Source organism: Megascapheus bottae, chromosome 8, assembly GCF_031878675.1.
Source record: "Megascapheus bottae isolate mThoBot1 chromosome 8, mThoBot2.hap1, whole genome shotgun sequence".
NCBI lineage: Eukaryota > Metazoa > Chordata > Mammalia > Rodentia > Geomyidae > Megascapheus > Megascapheus bottae.
In genome coordinates, this window is record NC_143516.1 from 28,117,453 (window position 1) to 28,137,560 (window position 20,108).

General features: G+C 37.0%; 1 protein-coding gene and 1 pseudogene across 3 annotated transcripts in view; one reads left to right on the forward strand and one right to left on the reverse strand.

The window, feature by feature from the left end:
• LOC150059713 (thioredoxin-dependent peroxide reductase, mitochondrial pseudogene) overlaps nucleotides 1–11,351 on the forward strand; it is a 52,138-nt pseudogene extending 40,787 nt beyond the window's left edge.
• A 3,217-nt stretch (nucleotides 11,352–14,568) lies between these two features.
• Nucleotides 14,569–20,108, reverse strand: part of Nkain2 (sodium/potassium transporting ATPase interacting 2) — an 839,889-nt gene continuing 834,349 nt past the window's right edge. For 2 of the 3 annotated variants that reach the window (XM_090338189.1, XM_090338191.1), the window contains exons 6-8: nucleotides 19,375–19,456; nucleotides 18,669–18,757; nucleotides 14,569–14,806 (exon numbers count right to left, since the gene is read on the reverse strand). In XM_090338189.1, the coding sequence (XP_090194315.1) occupies nucleotides 18,733–18,757; nucleotides 19,375–19,456 (107 nt within the window). In that variant the 3' untranslated portion in view covers nucleotides 14,569–14,806; nucleotides 18,669–18,732. The remainder of the gene's footprint in view (nucleotides 14,807–18,668; nucleotides 18,758–19,374; nucleotides 19,457–20,108) is intronic. The other variant, XM_090338190.1, reaches the window with a different exon arrangement.

A 20,108-nucleotide genomic window follows, 5' to 3' on the forward strand; every position in this document is an offset into this window, starting at 1 on the left:
AAATTGAGAACAGACGTAGGGGAAAAAAGGAGAATGATGGAAAGAGTTACATCAATCAAGATGCATTGTATTCATAGACTGATTAGTTGATGATAACTCCTTTGTACAACTACTTAAAAGTAATAAAATATAATGAAAAATAACACAGGAGTCAATTTATACATATATGAAATATATGATATATTCAAATTTATTTTTCACCTCAATTGGAAAAGTTATGATCTTTTCCAACAGTTCATGGATGAGTTAATGAACATTTATAAATAAAACTTAATCTGAGGGAAAATGTGAAAATATTTCATCAAAAATTCTTTTGAAAAGTTAGGATTGCAGAAATGAGAAATTGACAGGAGAAGTTTGCAAATTTCACATCTGATCTTTATAAAATTTGCACTCTAAAGAATTTACCAAAGATTGAGGAAAGTATGTCATAAATTCCTTTTGGAATCAATCATGATAGTTAGGTACAACATTTACTACAATTTGTATACGTATGTGCTTCATACAGACCCTTGTGTACTATCTCCTTTATTGGCGAACACAAAGGAATGGTTGTCTCTTGACTTGTGTACACCTTACTGCATTTGCTACTAATGCTTTATTCTTTTGGATGTGTTTTACCTTACAAATTAAGTAAATATAATTTTCTTTACTCTGATTCTGCATGTCCATATTCTCATTTCTGTTATGTCATACCAGAAATCAGGGAATTCTGATTATTTCAAGAAACAAAGGGCATTTTGGCTCTCTGCCAAAATATCATTTGGCAAAGAGCTTGACAAGAAAAAAAAGTCACTACATTCTCCATAGGGTTGCCTCTAAGAAGAGAAATTGAGTGTTAAAAGATGTGGTGAAACTGATGTTAAACCAGGTGAATACATCTCCTGACTTTTTAGTATAAGTAATGAAATTCAAATGTTCTGTTATTGAAAGATTCTCCAAGTAGTCACTAGAGAACTACCTAAGGCTTGCCAGCATGGGAATAATTAGATAATTGCAGAGCTCCATGCAATGTGCAATGTACTATAGTCCATACCTATTATAAAGAGTGAGAAAGGCAGACCTAGAGAAATTAATTAGTATACAAAAGCAAAATACAGTCTATATATTTAATTTCTATATAGTTTTTAAAGAAATCACAAAGTATTCTGTGCTCTATACTAGTGCTCTTTTCTGGAATGACATACAAAAAGAAAGGAGGAATACGTGGTAGTATTTAAAGATACACTTTAGTACTGTTACTTAGTAAGTATGGAAAGTCAATTATGTTATGCTCCCATAAAGCAGTGTGAGATTTTATATTCTCTACTTTCCTAACCTGGTATGATTCCAAATGGTGGATTATTTAATACTAGAGAAAACTCCAGTAAAAGTTCTGTAAGTAGGTGGGTATTAGAAAACCAGTTCCAGAGACTTCCTTTTACTTAGTTTTTGTAGTTACATTCAGTCTTTAAAAATGAGATGATACATAGGCTTTGGAAAAGTTGTTTGGATAATGAAACCGGGTCCCACTAAAACAGTAAAAGAAATTAACATACCCAAGCAAAGAATACAGACACAATCCTGTTTGCAAGAGTTACCCAGGGAATCTTGCTTGATGCTTAAAGTTAAATGAATGTCTTGCTAATAAATATTTTCATCATAGAGGAAAATGCTTAAGTTAAACATTTATTGAATCAAATTAATAAATAGTATATTGCCACTAATTTACAGAATATACAAAGAATATATTTCTCTGTAACCCTAGCTATTCAGGATGCTGAGATCTGAGGATCATGGTTCAAAGCCAGCCTCGGAAGAAAAGTCTGTGAAACTCTTATCTCAAATTAACCACCAAGAAGCTAGAAGTAGAGGGATGGATCAAATGGTAAAATACCAACTTTGAGTGTAAAAGCTCAGGGAAAGTGCATAGGCCCTGAGTTCAAGCACTACAACCAGCATAATGTTTTTTTCTTTTATGTGTATTGTGTTAGAGGTCAACCCTAGATCTTTGAGTATGTTTAGGCTAGTTTCTATCACTGAGTCACATTCCCAATTCTGTAGGAAACTTTTTTTGCCAATCCTGGCTTGAACTCAGGGCCTGAGCACTGTCCTTGGGCTTTCTCAAGGTTAGAGCTCTACCACTTGAGCCACAGCACCACTTCTGGCTTTTTCTATGTATCTGGTACCTAGGAATCGAACCTGGGTCTTCATGTATGCTAGGCAAGCACTCTACCACTAGGCCAAACTCTCAGTCCCATTGTAGGAAACTTTCATATGATGTATATTTACACAAACATTCACATATACTGTATTTTCTCATGAAGTATAAATTAGTGAAATGTTTGCCAGGTGTGGTTGCTAGCAATACTAACTATACAAGAAGAAGTAAAAGGACCATGGTCTGAGGCTGTTTCTGGCAAAAGTCTGACCCTTTCTAAATATAACCTAAAATCAAAAAGACTGGGGGTGTGATTCAGGTTGTAGAGTATTTGCAAGTTTGAAGCCTTGAGTTCAAACCCCAATACCACCAAACATATCATGAACAGAAAAACTGTACAATTATTTATGATTTGATTAGTCAAGAATACCAGTGATAAAGATCAAGCAGATAAGATCTGGTGCATTCACAATAGTTCAAAAGCTATGTATATATGGCAATATAGGATGAGGCTAAGCAAAATGAACTCCAGGATAGGGAAACAAAAGGTTTATCTTTATGATTGTGTTCTTAAGGTACTATGTGAACTTATTTCTTTTTTCTTTCATTCCCCTTATGGTTTAATCTCATGTAGATACTGCATGTGTCTTTGGTACCTGGTATATTGTATATATGTTTATTTGTTTAGTTGAAATAGGGAAGTGAAGGGGAAAACCAAGATGATTGGGAGGGGGTGGGGGAGGGAATGTGGGAGAAAAACATGAGAAGGGGTATCAATGTTCAAGAAGTAATGTACCCATTGCCTGATGAATGTAACTGTAACCCCTCATATGTTACTCTGACAATAAAATTCACAAAAAAATATTTGTTCAAAGTTGCATTTGAACAATCATTAGCAACAACAGTCCTTGGGCTTTTCCACTGAGAAGTGTTCAGTCTAATACTTAGAAGTCCCTTGAGTTAAAAGAAAGGTGACTCTCTTTAGATCTGGCTTGGGCACTGGGGCACAGGGTGAGTTGTGCAGATCAATTGGTCTGCCTGCACATATCTGACTCAGGGAAGTCCTGGGAGGCAGTAGGCAGAGTAGGAAAGAGGGGGGGGGTGGGTGGAGCCAAAGATGAGATAAGGTGACAAGGGCTATCAGAAGACATCTCCCAGGAGAGCTGGATTCTCAAGGTTCTACTCCGATATTCTCCGGTTTTGCACTGGACCTGCAACTGCTGTTGCACAAGCAACAGTTAAGTCCTGATAGGGTGAAACCATGCATTTGGACACAGCAATAAGACATATGGGAGAGCTACTGCAATTATTTGAAGGGTATGTAGTCTCCAGTTTTGAAAACAGCATTGTAAAACAAATATATATAGAAATCAAACAATACAGTAGTAGTAGCAGATGGAAACTATTTCTGTCACTGTATGAAGCTTCCAATTAAAATTAATTCTTTCTATTTTGAAGAAGTGATAGTATATAGATTTATTTAATTATATACAAATCACAGTCCTACCTTTTCTGGTTTTGCAAATTTTAGAAATGTTGAACAAACATGAAGATACCAGTATAGATTTTTCTTTAAAACTGAATTTAGACATGAAACTAAATTTTTTAATTAAGATATGGACCCTTAGAAACATTTGAATATTAAAAATTGAGAGTGTAACTTGCATTTAAAATGGCTGAATGTAAATAGAGATAATTATAAATTTATGGTTGAAAGTTTTATTCTGAATTTCAAAGTTCTTTGAAACTTTGGATGACTTTGAATTTTAAATTTCAGATAAAATTACAAAGTTATTACTTTAGTTAAGATGTAGATCTTTTTAGAAAATCCATTGTATGACTTATCAGCTCTACATAACTAAATTTATTTTTCAACATACTTTACACAGTTGACAAGAACTTTATTAGAAATTTGTCCCAACATTGTTGATTTGTAAAATATTCTTAACAGCTTCATTTTGGCTGATTCAGGAGTCTTGTAAACATTGAAAATTGTAAAACATGAATCATTAAATATTTGCTAAAAGGACTATTTACCATAGCAAAGATATGGAACCAGCCTAGATGCCCCTCAGTTGATGAATGGATCAACAAGTTGTGGTATTTATACACAATGGACTATGCTGCCATCAAAAAGAACAACATCCCTCCATTTGTAAGGAAATGAAAAGACTTAGAAAAATCATATTAAGTGAAGTAAGCCAGACTCAAAGGAACATAGGTTCAATAGTTTCCCTCATTTGTCATAATCAGTAGAAACCTTGGGCTCTCCTAGCAGATTTACAGTAGAGCAAAACCTAGATACATAAGGCCATATAGTATGACGCTAAATGACAAGACCTCCAGGATATAGAAACAAAAGCCATATAATGAGTGATTGCTGTCCTTAATGTACTATGTTATCTCTCTTCTCTTTTGCTGTCCCTTGGTTATCCATATTGTTACAATATTTTACCTTGTTATCTGATATAGTGTATATATGCTTATTTGGTTATTTGAAATTGGAAAGGGAAGGGGGGTAAACAAGATGAGGGATGGGGGTGGGAGGAGGGAAATGGGGACCAAGATATGAGAAAAGGTATCAATATTTGTGAAGTAATGCACCTTCTATCTGGTGAATATAATGTAACCCTTTTATTAATTACAATAAAAGTATATGAAAAAATTTGCTAAAAGGAATTGATACAATTACAGTATTGAAAGTTGCTAAATATGTACATTTTGATGACCAAATGAATAAGGGTACAAAAGAGCAAATTGGAAAAACCTACTCCTCAAAATAAATTGGACATATGAATGAAACAATAAATAAAAATAGAAAGTCTAAGGATCAGTCAAGACATCCCAATATACTGTCTGTTATTTAACATAAAATTGTAATTCTTAAAAGTTATTATTATTTGTAAGTCATGTGGCTTGAACTCTGGGTGCTCCCTGAGCTCTTCAGCTCAAGGCTACCTCCCTACCCCTTGAGCCACAGTATCACTTCCAGTTTTCTGGTAGTTAATTGAAGATAGGAGTCTCACAGATGTGTGTGTCTGGACTGGCTTTGGAAAGTGATCCTCAGATCTCAGCCTCCTGAATAGCTGGGATTACAGGCATGAGCCACCAGCAACTGACCAAGAGTTATTTCTAATAATATATACTACTGCATTTCTATCCATGTGAATACTTTTTACTTTTGATGTTGTAAGTAATAAAGCATTGTAAGTAAGGGGTAGGGTGGGCTAGGTGAGCATATTGAAGAGATGACATTGATCAAGATGCACTTTATTTAAAACTACTCCACTGAATGAAAAGTCCTTTGTACAAGTACTTAAAGATAAAACTACTTAAGAAACCTCATTGTTCCTTCCTAATCTTTAGAAGAGGAATCCCATATTTTAATTTTCCTCTGAAACTATGAACTTTTTTTGGTCATCTGTCACAACAAGATTTAGCAATAAGAAGCTTCAGTAATTTTGGTCACCATTTAAAAAAGTTATTTACTTTATTTTCTGTCTGTGGCTGGGGCTTGAACTCAGGGCCTGGGTGTGGCTCCTGAGCTTTTCTGGTCTAATGCTCTATCACCTGAGTCACAGCTCTGCTCTTGTGTGTGTGTGTGTTTGTGTGTGTGTGTGTGTGTGTGTGGTTAATTGGAGATAGGAACCTCACAGATTTGTCTCATTAGAAGCAGACACACTTCAGATTGCAGAACATCCATTCATCTGTCACTAAACCAGCACAATCACTGTGTCTGTCTTACCACAAACTATTGTTGTAGGTCCTTGACTCTCAGCCTCCTGTGTTTATACATATTTGTTCTTGGAAATGGGAAGATCATTAAAGGCTTGATCAGTTCTCCTTGTGTAGAGAACAATGTATTTTTTTCCAGTTTTCAGACTTGAACTTGGGGCCTGAGTGCTGTCCTTGGGCTTTCTCAAGGCTACATCTCTGCCACTTGAGCCACCTCTTCTGGCTTTTTCTATGTATGTGGTACCGAGGAATCAAACCCGGGTCTTCGGTGCATGCTAGGCAAGCACTCTACCACTAGGCCAAACTCCTGGCCCATGGTGAGAACAATGTAGTTTTAACTGTATTTGTGAATGAAGGACTTTTCATAGCTCCCCCTCAATTTGATACTTTCTCACTGATTTACCTTTGTAAGTCCGTGTCCATTTGATTAACTTCATCCCAAAGGAATCTGGTCAGTCAGATAACAATGACAAGAGGCCCAGGTGTTTTGGTGGCCTTCAGTTTGAAGCTTGGAAGATTTATGTATAGACAGCTGTGTGCAAAACCTTGTGCACATGGAAATCAGCAAATCCCCCAACAATATAATGAATAAAACTAGAAGAATAATGAAGAAAAATGACAGACTCCAGGAAGGGAATAAACAGGGTATGCCTCTTGTAAGTAACTCCCTGAAGGACTCTTAGAAAAGACTTACTGATTAATTGAGCCAATCCATCATCCTTGGGATGACAGCATCAATTTGCAATCATTTTTAGGGAGAGTTGTTTTTATTACTTTGCTGTTATGCTTAAATCCATTGGAAGGTGAGATTAGCAGTTAACACATACAGTTGTTTGATTATTATGGTGCCACATTCTTATATTAATTTTTGTAATAAAGAATTTCTACATGTCACTTGCAAAAGATCTTTCTCTCTGATATCATTTCTAGATGTTATGTTTTAATGACGCATTAATATCTTAGGCTTGCCTCTTAATGTTTTTCTTTTTTAAATGATCATAGCATTCTGCAGAATGAAAGAATCGCTACCGTTCTCTGATTTAGGAGGAACTCACCTTCATTTCCTTTGTGGTAGTGACAACAAAGTTATAACTCCTAACCCTTCTACAGACTTTAGTGGTAAATATGATATTGGAAGTATTTTCCAGATTTAATTGAATTAAAACATTTATAATATGTGATTTTTTGTGCCAGTTCTATAGCTTGAACTCAGGGCCTGGGCACTGTCCTTGAGCTTTTTTAAGGCTTGCACTCTATCATTTGAGCCACAGTACCACTTACAGCTTTTCCTGTGTATGTGGTACTGAGGAATGGAACTAGTTCTTCAGGCATGCTAGGCAGGCACTTCACCACTAAGCCATACTCCAGACCTTACACAAATTTTTCTTTCACAGCCATCAAAAGTAATTTAATATACTAATGTTTTTAAAGTAGATGTAATATATCAGTAAGAAACTTGGATTTTCCCTTTCTTGGAAGTGAGTAGAATGTGGCTAAAATAAAGAGACTTAAGTATTGATGGAAACAATTAAGGCTTTTTTTTTTTTTTAAACAAGGTAAGGATCTTTACACCTCTGCTTCCTGAGTATAATCCTTGAGTGCTGAAATTTTACCAAAGATCATGAAGCAACTGAAGAAAGATTTTCTTGAGAAATACCAGTATTACTATACTGGTATGAAGATTGCTTGAGTGATCTTAATCTCTGTAATATTACTTATTCACAAACGTACCGTAAGGCAATTGGATATGGTGAAATCTTCACTATATTTGAATATCATTGAATAACAAATAAACACACACACACGTGGTATATATACATATATACATATATATATGTATTATGGATTATTTTTAAAAGAAATATAATAAAATGAAATGTATTTTAATAATAAAATTATATTGAAATTATATGCAATGATTCAGAAGCATTTTTATTTTTGGGTGGTTGTGGGGCTTGAACTGTGGCCATGGGAGCTGTCACTGAGCCCTTCATCTCAAGGCTAATGCTCTACCATTTGAGCCACAGGGCCACTTCCGGTTTCCTGGTGGTTAGTTGGAGATAAGATTCTCACAGACTTTCATACCTGGGCTGCCTTTGAACTGCAATCTTCATATCTCAGCCCTCTGAGTAACTAGGGTTGCAGGTATGAGCTACTGGCACCAGGCTTTAGAAACATTTCTATGACTGGAGGTCATGAAAAGTCTTTCTAGTCTTGTTTCATTTGAGTTTATAAAAGCCAAGTTCAGTCGACATGCTGTGGGATTTGATTTTTGCTTTTCTGGTCAGAGCTTTCTTAAAACAATTTTCCATGGAGTGACAAAATTCCTTGCCCTTTCAAGATCTACAGAAATAATCTTGAGTAATTTCTTAATTTCATAATGACCTTGGGTCTTGGTTTGCTATCTCCACAATGAATGGCTCTCAAATGGGATGTATTTCAAACATTCCTTAGTATAATTTCTCCTTCTGAATTAAAATGAGCCATTCATTACATGAATGGACATACATAAGTACATACACATGTATGTATTATATGTATATATTATATGTACATGTAAGTATGTACACATACATATTTTTTTAACACCTACCATATGTATATGTTAGATTTGCTTGTTATCTGTCAAAATTAAAGTCTATAAACTGAGATATCTAGAAAAGCTGTTTTCATTGAGGCACATACCTATGTAATATGCTGGACCTATTAATAATTATTTCCTTTTTTTCTGAATCTGAAGTACTATGTGCCTTTGACCTCACAGTGGAAATAAACATCCTTATAGCCATTCACCTCTATTATTTAACATATTTTTCTCACAGGGCACAAAGGTAAATGCGGGTTTGCTTATTTACAAAGCTCTCACACTGGAGCTGAGAAATCAGACAAGTTGGTCATCAGCTTATGGCCTCAAAATCTTTACCACATTCTGTCAAATGCAGCACTTTGACTTCTGACACTTGTTTTTATGAAGTGGGACTGTGGCATCAAGAAAAGCCTGAGCCAGGAATAGCTCGATCTATGGAATTGTCACCCTCCTCGCACCTATGGAGGAACTTCAGCTGAAATGTGGGGCTAGGCACTCACAGCCATAGGGCGTAATACTTTCTGTTTGTCTTTCCTACCTCAAGTTGTCTCATTATAGTTGTTTTCTGTTGAGGTAAACAGCAGTATTTTCACAACAACAACAGAACAATAACATAACGTCGTGTTATCAAAGAAGGAATTATTTCAAAATTATATATACATATTTCAAAATTGAATGTATTTCAAAATTATGTATTATCTATTATCTACATATATATATTTATATGTAATATATTTGCATTCCTTGGGCTTGAACTCAAGTCCTGGCCACTGTCTCGGAGCTTTTTTTTTTCTTTTGCCAGTCCTGGGCTTGGGCTTAAGGCCTGAGCACTGTTCTTGGACTTTCTCAAGGCTAAAGCTTTGCCACTTGAGCCTCAGCACCACTTCCAGCTTTTTTTCTATGTATGTGGTACCGAGAAATCGAACCAGAGTCTTTGTGCATGCTGGGCAAGCACTCTACCACTAGGCCAAACTCCTCCCTGAAGTATATATATATATATTCGGGGGGGTCTTGAACTCAGGGCCTGGGCACTGTCTTTGAGCTTTCTCAAGGTTAGCACTTTACTACCTGAGCCACAGCACTACTTCTGACTTTTTCTGTGTGTGTGTGTGCTATCAAGGAATAGAACCAAGGGCTTCATGCATACTAGATAAGCACTCTACTGCTAGGCCACATTCCCAGCCCCTTAATATATTTCTTATATGCAATAGAAATAAGTTTTGAAATTGTTATGTATGTTTTGCCAGTACATGTCTCAGGAACTTGGACTCCCTTGCCTGATGCTTTACTGCTTTTGTCATACTTTTTGTCTGGCTTTCTTCTGGTTAAATTGGTGAGGACTTTTCTGTTGAGGCTGCCTTTGAACTATCATCCTTTGAATCTCAGCCTCTTGAGTAGCTAAAAAGATAACCATGAGCTACCCAGGTGCCTGATGCTGTTGAAATAATTATTTCTTGTTATAAAATATTTTAAATAATTCAATTTAAGTTATATATTTGCATATTTTTCTCTTCAGTCTTTTAAAAATATGCTGGACCCTAATTTTTAAAAAATATCTTTAAATAGTTGTACAAAGGAGTTTCCATTTAACAAAGCAGTTTATGAATACAATGTGTCTGAATCAATGTCACCCATTTTAACATTCTCATCCTACTTCAACACCCCCTTTTCCTTAGTTTTCTTAAATTTGTAGTATATACAATGAATTCTTGACTGCATTTCTCCTATCCTCCCCCTTCCCCTTTCATTTGCTTACCACTCTCCCTTGGCCTCCAATTTCCCTTTTACAAGTACCTCTTTCCTGGAGCTCTACTTGTACCCTCAGTGTGGTACTTAAATTTGAAATTACTTTAAGAGAGGAGGAGTAGGATAAGGAAGAATGATGAAAAGGACGTGGTTAATCAGTATATTTTGTATGGAAATGTCCTGAGGAAACTCCCCTTGGACAACTAATAGATGCTAAAAATATATTAAAGAAAACATCAGGCGGTTCCTGCGTGCTCTTGAAGGTGGTGGCTGCTATTGCGAGTTTGCGCCGGGCCTCGGTTGCCGGACATGCAAACACCATCTCTCAGGGCATTTCTGTGTCTGCGGCCCTTAGGCATGTTGCTTCTAGAAGAACGTGCTTAACAAACACATTGAGGTCTGGCTCTACTCAAGCAAAATTGGCCTTTAGCACTAGTTCCTCATCTTGTGCTCCTGCTGTCACCCAGCATGCACCTTACTTTAAAGGCACAGCTGTTGTCTATGGAGAGTTCAAAGAGCTTAGCCTTGATGATTTTAAGGGGAAATACTTGGTGCTTTTCTTCTATCCTCTGGATTTCACCTTTGTGTGTCCTACAGAAATTGTTGCCTTCAGTGACAAAGCCAATGACGTGAACTGTGAAGTAATTGCAGTTTCGGTGGACTCTCACTTTAGCCATCTTGCCTGGATCAACACACCAAGGAAGAATGGAGGCTTGGGCCACATGAACATTGCACTCTTGTCGGATTTAACCAAACAAATTTCCCGGGACTATGGTGTGCTGTTGGAAGGTGCTGGCCTTGCACTCAGAGGTCTCTTTATAATTGATCCCAATGGAGTTATCAAGCATCTGAGTGCCAATGACCTGCCAGTGGGCCGGAGTGTAGAAGAGACCCTCCGCCTAGTGAAGGCATTCTAGTTTGTGGAAACCCAGGGAGAAGTCTGCCCAGCAAACTGGACCGCAGATGCTCCTACAATCAAGCCAAGTCTGACAGCTTCCAAAGAATACTTTGAGAAGGTACATCAGTAGCTGATCGGTGTGCACCTGAAGCTTCACTACCGAAAAGAACCCCAGCCAGCGCCAGTTTAGCATTTCAAGGATTATTTATAGAAGGAAAAATTCAATCATGCTTATATTTATAGATACTGCTGTTTTTTTCTTTTAACAGAAAACCCTTTTGTTTTCATTTCCTGAAGAGGTATACCCTTAATGTGTTCTTTTTTTTTTTTTAAACACTGGCTGAAACTTTGTCCAGGTAGTTAGCTAACTAAGAAGTCCTTTATTGGCAACATCATTATTGATCATGTCTTCAGTGGGCAAAGGAGAAAGTTCCTCCTTCCCTTCCAGGGCTTTGCTGTACCAAACTAACACAAGCACAGAATGCTTCTGATCAAGAGTCATGACTTTTTTTTTCTTGAAGGTCTTTGTATTAAAGTGAATGTCCTTTACGGCAACATAGCTTTACGTTTTTAGACTCTGCTATCTGAGCTAACTCAAAATGACAGGTGTCTATGTGCTGGAAACAAATGTGAATCAAGACTAAAACATGGTGGCAACAAAACTTAACTGATCATGCATGACCCTGCCCCTAAGGTTTACAGTTTACAGTTATTTTATTCACTAGCTGACTTAGATCAGTGTGTGTTCAGATAATGATTTGATATAATTATAAAGGATGTATAATAAATCCAGAAATTGAATTTTGATTCAAGTGCTTGGTGTAAAATGTATCATAAAAATAAATGCACCTTAAAATAAAAAAAGAAAACATCAGCAACCAAAATAGAAAAACCTTATTTATGACTTACCATAGATCTTTAATGTGGTTTGTGTCATAGCTCTGTGAATTATTCACTTGAGTCTAATTCTAAATCCCAGATAGAAGGCAAGGATGTTCTCCAGATCACAGCACATCCATGGCAGGCTATCTTCTGAAGGAACCCCCAGAGTGAAGAGATATGGGAAGTGATGCAAGCACCTGTGACCCACAGCTGAACTTGATGGTATCCTGACCTGGAAGTTTCTTTGCAGTGTAGACACATCCTTCCTCTGCATAGACATCATCAATGCTTTCATAGAAATTTTAACAGTTTCTCCACAACTAACATAATCACATATACTCGTGAAAAGCAGTAGGGACTTTCAGGGATGGCTCAGGAAACATCCTTAGGTTCTTTTTTTTTTTGATTTATTTTTTAAAATGCAAATTACACTAGTAAGTCAAAAAAATCACTCTGTTAAAAATACATTCAGAATTAACAAATGCAAAAGAAAAAAAGGAGACACATCAGGATTGTAACTCTTGCCTTCAGAAGATTAGGTTTATAACAAAAGCTCAGCCTAGAAAAATAGCATTCTTCACCAGATTTTTGGGGAGGATTCAGCTGTACAACTTCAATGTTTTTCCAGATAGAACCACATTACTGTGCTTACTGCTCCCGGAAAAGGCCTGTCCACTGATTACTTTTTAGTAGTCAACAACTGTTTTTGAAAGTTTTAGTGGCAATGGCAATAGTGATTTGGTGGCAAGTTGGCTGCAACTGAAAACAGACATATGAGGACTGCTATTCTGTATCCACACACATGAGCCACTAAGAGGAGTCTCATCCCTGCATGGATGCCAGTGAAACCTCATTGTAATAATCACATTAGAAGAGTCCCTGGTGGCATGTAGAGTACTTATATTTTTGGGAATCAAAGGAGAGTATGTTGGTAAATAGTTTGTTCATAGATTAAACATGCATGTCACTATAAAAAACACCGTATGAGGTTTCACTGACATGTTTGTATGGACACACATCTACAAGCCACAGAGAAAATTCAAGAATGAGGGCTTGAATCTTTTTCTTGTGTGTCACTTATGTTACAATGTAACTTTTTGTTCCTTTATCAATTTCAAATGTATGTATGTATATGTGTGTGTTTGTGTATCTTACAAACGTCCATACAGACACAGGGATGGGAATATTTTATGTAGATTTGAATGGGCTAAGATCCAAAGGAGGTTAACCCAATAACCAAAACTTCAGAGAAAGGAAAGAGTTGCTGCATGCCAGTTTGTAACTTGCTCAATCTGAATTTCACTGCAGTTAAAGATGAAGTGTTAAACAAAAATTGATTTTAGTGTCTCAAATGGATCCAAGAAAAAAAAGTGAAGCATTGGAGTTACTGATAAGCCTGAGCTAATTATGTTTTCCACTAATGAAAACCAAATAATGCTTGAAAAACACCAAACAAAATTTCCTAGGAGTTCAGAATATCCCATAAACACATTGACCTACTATTAAGTTCCCAAAGGCATCTTGTTGCCAACTACGTTTAACAGCACAGTTTTTTTTTTCTGCCACAATAATACAGGAGGATTGAAATACACTCTAACACACAACAGATCCCCCAGGTACCACAAAAAGATCTCAAATATTTCACCAAGGTAACTATTGCTCCCACCCCACCCCACCCCAAAAATAATCTTATACACTGGAGTTAGAAAAGAAAGTTTACCTACATTGGGTCTTCATTTGAATTAGATATAAAAGAGTAAACATAGCTAATACATAGTTGGTTGGCCTCTGTTGATAGAAATCCATAGCTGTTTTTTGTGTTAGTAAAAGACATTTGTAGATACTTATAAAAGCACCTAAAGTGCAATAAATAAAATCAGTGAGTTAAGCCATTTCTGCTTCTAGTAGATTAATGAGTTTAGTAGATTAATAAATATTACTTTGCTTCACCCCAAACCCAGCAGATCATACTTAGGCATTATAAAGAAGACCATGGTCATTTTTGTTAATTGGTACTTGTCTCTTTTGGGCCACCGTGTGGACTCCATGGTAAAGCACTTTGTTGAGAGCTGGCAGTTTTCCTACACAGACCCACACTGGAACTGCTGGCTATTCAGTCTCGTTCGTTGACATGAAATACACGGATACGGACTCATTCCGAATAAATAGCAGTGTGTTAGCCTAAAGGAACTGACTTAGGGATGTCTGCACTGAGATTTTTGGGCACAGGACATAGGTGGGTTAAGGCAATTACGTAAGTTATAGCCTTTAGGGCAAACAACCTGCCATTTTGGACTTGGGTTACAAGGTCGTCATGGCATGTTTTGTTTTGCAATGACATTGCCTAAGTATCAAGATGTATATATATATGGAGTGCAGAAAACAGGGCTCTCTAACTAAAGTGCCATGATGACTGCTCATAGGGCTGCAGAATTAGTAACGGCCGGTAGAGGGCACCAACATGTCTCCTTTGGAACTTTGAAAGGCCTGGGAGAAAAGGCTCCTGCTTTCAGGAATTCCAGGATGGGCGTGTCCTGCGTATTTCAGTTACAAAGAGGAGGTTAAGTAGAAGTGTGTGTGTGTGTGTGTGTGTGTGTGTGTGTGTGTGTGTGTGTGTGTGTGTGTCTGTGTGTGTGTGTGTGTGTATGTCTGTGTGTGTCTGTGTGTGATTTTGAGTTTGTTCTGTTAGTATGTATATAGAGATATATATTCAAATTCATTTGCTTCTTGCTTTTCATAAAATGCAGGAGGCCACTGCGTAAAAAGTTCGTTGAGAGGTCCTGGGCTGGCGTACTGGAGCCATTGGAATTATTTTGACCTAAGAGAGAGAGAGAAAGAGAAAGATGTTTGTAAATAAGGAATATAGCACTGGGTGTGGATCGCTCCCCACTTTTTCTCATCACTCCGGGCACAACAGAAAACAAAAATAAAAGAAGAGAGAGAGAGAGAGAGAGAGAGAGAGAGAGAAAAGAGACCAAACTGGGCTTGAAATAAGCAATTCTTTCTTTTCTCTGTGCACACACCTGGGTAGAAAACCCACTTATAGTCAATCAAACTCTGTTTCTGGGGATAATGAAATGAATATAGTTGTTGTACAGAAATGAGGCTGTCAGAGGGAATACAAGGTTTGAAGTGCATCTGACACCCAGCAGGACAGGATTACAGGGCTGGGAGTTCTATCAGACCCATCCTGGCTCTGGTACATAGGCCAGAGGGGACCAAACAGGTCAATTTTGTTGGAAAATTAACATGTGGACATAATATTTTCATGGGTAACTTCTTGCTATTAATATGTTCAAGAGATTTACCAAACTCTAACAAGAAAACAAACAAAAACAAAATGACAAAAAGCCTTTTCTTTTAAGATAGGACTCTAGTTAACCTGAATAATTGCAAGTCAAGGAACTGTACAATACTTAACTGAACATAAATAGAACAGTGAAATCATGGACTCCAGATACAGCATCACTGCTGTGGTTCTAAGTCAACGGTGGCAGAGACTTCACAGTTCAGACTGGGATCCTGACCACAGAAGATTTACTACGTATAATGGCTGTCCACAGATAAAACCGCACATTGCTTTTGTTAGCATTTGCATTCTTTGAAAGGAACAGATTTCCAGTTGCTGTATAATACTGTTAGGGTTCTTGAACTAGCCTGTGAAGTCAAATCCCTTTCACTTTACAAGACATAATTCATGGTGAATTGACAGGAGAAGGAATATTCCAAATGACAAAGACAGAGCAGGTCTCTGCCTCTCCACAGGGAGTGAGGTTTACAGGTGAATTGGTTCTGATTTTTTCCTCATAGGATCTGATTGCACAGTGGCTCTCATGTGACTGAGTTTTGAGGATTACAAAGGTGAAATGCCCTTCATTCAGCACTACATTGCATGACATCAAAAGGGACTAAGGGGACTGTAGATAAAGAGGGGAGTGAAACTATGTATATGTAACTACAGTAGCTGACTTAGTGTAAAGTGTACAAATACATACAATAAAAGCATGGAATGTAATACCATGTTGAACTCACAGTCCTGTGGAGAATTTGAAAAGTGGTTGAACATCCCAGATGTATGTGCTCTCCATAATGATTAGTTTTGTTTCTCTGCCTCTGTCTGTCTCTCATTACTGTTTTGAACTCCAAGTCTTGAAAACTCTAGGCAAGGACTTTACCACTTGACCCTGGTATGTGAACCTGTTTTGCTTTTGTTATTTTGCAAATAGAGTCTTGCACTTTTGTCCTAGCCAACCTAGAAGTGTGATCCTCCTTCTCCACCTCAGATATAGCTGGGATTACAAGCTACCCCCCTCCATGTCTGCCCTTTGCTTTCCCTTTCTTGATTCTGTAAAGTAAAATCATTGTGCTCTAGGACCTGAGGTTTCCAATGGGAGGTGTTGTGAGAAGGATGATATTAAATTCTGGGGACCAAGACATGAGAAAGGGTATCATTGTATGTGAATTAATGAACCTTCTATCTGGCGAATATAATGTAACCCTTCTACTAATTACAATAAAAATACATGAAAAAATTCTGGCAAGCAACTATTTATGCACCTTAAGTATTCCTACCTTGCTGAATTGAATTTCATTAAACATTTATGGCCTAAACACTGAAATTTGAAAGCTCTAATATAATTTTACCATTCTCCGGCAGTAAAGAGAAAAGCATTTTTTTCTTACTTTTACTTGGCAGTTATATCTATTGAAAAAAATCATGGCAAGTTTTTTTTAATCTTTAAAAGGGTGTAATTCTTTGCAAAGAAGTATCTTTTCAATGACCAGTGCTAGAATAATAAGTGTGTGATCTGAAACAATATATTTGATTATGTTAGCTATTAGCTATTATGGTTGACTTTTATAAATGAATGAGTGCATAATATGGTCAGAAGTAAGCCATTGCTAACTTTCTACATATTTTAGTCCACTCAAGCACAAATCAATTGTTGTTTATTACGTAAACATACCATATGCTGCTTATTGAGGGTTATAATTCATGGCTTCATGTTTTCAGTCACTGTTTCACTTAGGCCATGCTTTTGTCCTTTACGTTCTGATTATTTTCTTTGCCTGTGTGGCAATAAGAGGGAGGGGAAATTCCAATTCAGGGTCTCCTCTTCTTTCTCAGCTTGCTGGCTCACTGTTGATGCTCTATCACTTGAACTATGACTCCAATCTACATTTGTTTGCCAGTCTTGGGGCTTGAACTCAGGACCTGGGCACTGTTCTTGGGCACTTTGGCTCAAGGCTAGTTCTCTGCCACTTGAGCCACAGTACCATGTCTGGCTTTTTCTGTGTATGTGGTACTGAGGAATTGAACCCAGGTCTTCGTGCATGCTAGGTGAGCACTCTATTATTAGGCCACACCCCGAAGTCTCAGGTCTACGTTTTTGTTAGTTAAGTTGAAATGAAGTCTTGAGGAGTTTTCTGCTCAAGCTGGCTTCAAACTTCAATCCCAAGTAGATTAGATTAGGCATAAACTACAAGTGCTTGGCTGCTATGGTTATTTTTGAGATCAGGCTATCACTTTCTGCTCAAGTTGGCTTGGACTGTAATCCTATTTATTTATGCTTCCTGAATAAATGATGGGTTTTATGATTTGTTTTGTTTTTACCAGACTATCCTAGAACTAAGATCTTCTCTATCTCAGACTTCTGCATATGTAGGCTGATAGGTGCTCACGAACCACATACAGCTATTGTTTGAGATGGGGTGTTATGATTTGATATGGGTCTTAAACCATAACCCAATGTTCTCTGCTCCTCAAATAGCTATGATTATAGGTGTGAGCCACCTGTTCTGGGTCTATTTCTTTCATTTTCTTTGTATTTTATATAGTTCCTGGGTTAAAACTCAGAGTTTTATACTTGCTAGATATGCACTGTATTACTTGAGCCACACAACCAGACCTACGTGACTGTGTTTGAAGAAGACAAGAGTTATAATTTATGGAAAGAAATGACTGAGGGAAGATACTAGATCAGTTTTCTCTTCACAAGATGAAAAGCTCAAGAAGGGCAGAGCCTAGTTTTATTGAATATTTTATTTTCCCGGTAACATCTAGGAGCATCTGCCTATGCTATGATTAGGGACTGAGAACATGTTAATGGTTAATATTTCATTAAAACATTGAGGCTAGATAGAAGCAGACATGCAGTGTGGGGCCAGGAGTTTGGATACAGTGCACCTTGTAATGGGGAATCATTGACAGCTTAGGGGCAGGGCAGTAAAACCATGAGAGTAGGACTGGAGGAAGATTAATTTTGCAGTGGCCCTATGGAGGGTAGGAGTCTGGAAATTTTCAGTTAACATGAATGGTTGAATTAGGGTAGTGATTGTGGGGATGAGAAAGGAATGGTGAATGACCCACTATTTACAGAGGCAATGCTTTGAATGGCACATCATCTTTTCTATGTATATTGTTAGCAAAGGCTTGCAAGGAACTACAAGGCCACGAAGTAAAAGAGGCAGGCACATGCACAGACCTTTCTCTCTTTAAAGAGAAATTTAAAAGGATTGTCTAAAGATTACTCTCTGAGGAGGCACACCCCAAAACTTTATTAATTATCCTATTTACCAAAGGTATTAAAAGGGAGATGATTTAATGGTAGAGGACAATGACAACAAACACATATCTTCAAAGAGAGAAGTGCACAGTTTAAAATGAATTGGAGTCTTACTTTCTATTTTGATCTTCGCTTGCAATTCAGCATATCACTTGATGCTGATATATACAATTTGTTATCAGTTGTTTTCCAGGGGAATTTGCCTAAACACAGATATAAAAATCAGGCTCTGATTGTCTGCCCTCTGGAGTACTAGACTTAAGGGGTTTGGTAAGTTTCAGTGTTAATGTGTTCCAGTTTCATCTTCACTTTCACATTCAAAAAAATGACAAAGTTGTTTTAGTTTTGTTTTTTGAGCACCTCACGAAGATAGGGCTAACTATGACTTATCTAAAAAGAACTATTTTGGGAACAGTATGGAAAGCTAAACATTATAACCAAGATAACCAGGGTATATTGGACTAGTTTGGCCAAACCATAAAAAGATAATTTGTATATTATTATACATAACTGCCTATGTTGTTCTATCGCTTTCCACATTTAAAACTTTTGGGGAATTCAAAAAAACTGATATATAAAATAGGCTCTTTAGCCATGTAGGTGATACAATACTTGTAACTTTAGACATGGCATTTCTTATAAATCAAAATTTAAAGAAAACCAGAAAGAAAATATTTCAAGATACAATACTAGTAGTAAAAATATACTGGAGCCATATTACCAAAGTAAAGTGTATGCCATGAGTCTTGTGCCATGATACAGCTACTTGGCCATCTTTTTTTTTTTATCCCAGTGAAATACCTTTAAAGTAAGTACTTACATGTACATAGGCTGTAGTTGTAAGTGAGATGTCTTTTGAGGCCCTTGATAGCCGTAAGAGTCAAAGCCACCTATGAAATCAACTGAAAAGGGACAGTTTCCTTCATTAGTGAACTTTTCGGAAAAGATACACAGTTATGATCAAGGTCTACACAGCTTATGAACATAAATCTTCGAATAATCTATTAAACTTAAGTGACTGATGATGGAGGAGAAGCAAAGATAGTTTCTTCAAGATAATGGCTTTCTCCACCTTACCTGTGAGAATCAATTATTGCTTTATAAAGACCTTTACCTGGGAGAAGAAACTCTGTACTTTCCTCAAGCAACAAAGACTTAATTTCAGTCATAAAATTAATGTACACATGGAAGATGGCTGTATGGCTTTTGTGAGATTTTGTGTAACCCATTGTAAACATAATGCCATAAAAATGGCAATCACTCAGGTGTGTGTATCTGTGTGCAGTTTCAATATTATATGTCCTGATTGTCAAGGACAAGATCTGTGGTGAATCTCAATGAAATGAAGTACTCAACACAGTGGTTCCTACTGTTTTGTGCTTTGTAATCTAAAACAATAAGAGGTAGTGGTGTAAAGTCTTAGGATTCAAATGCCATATTCGCCAAGATATTTAAGCTCAAAAAGATATAGCAGGAGTTACTCAGGCAGATCCTATTTTCCAAAATGACTGCAACAATATGTCCTATTCCACATGTTCTGACAATATGACCGTA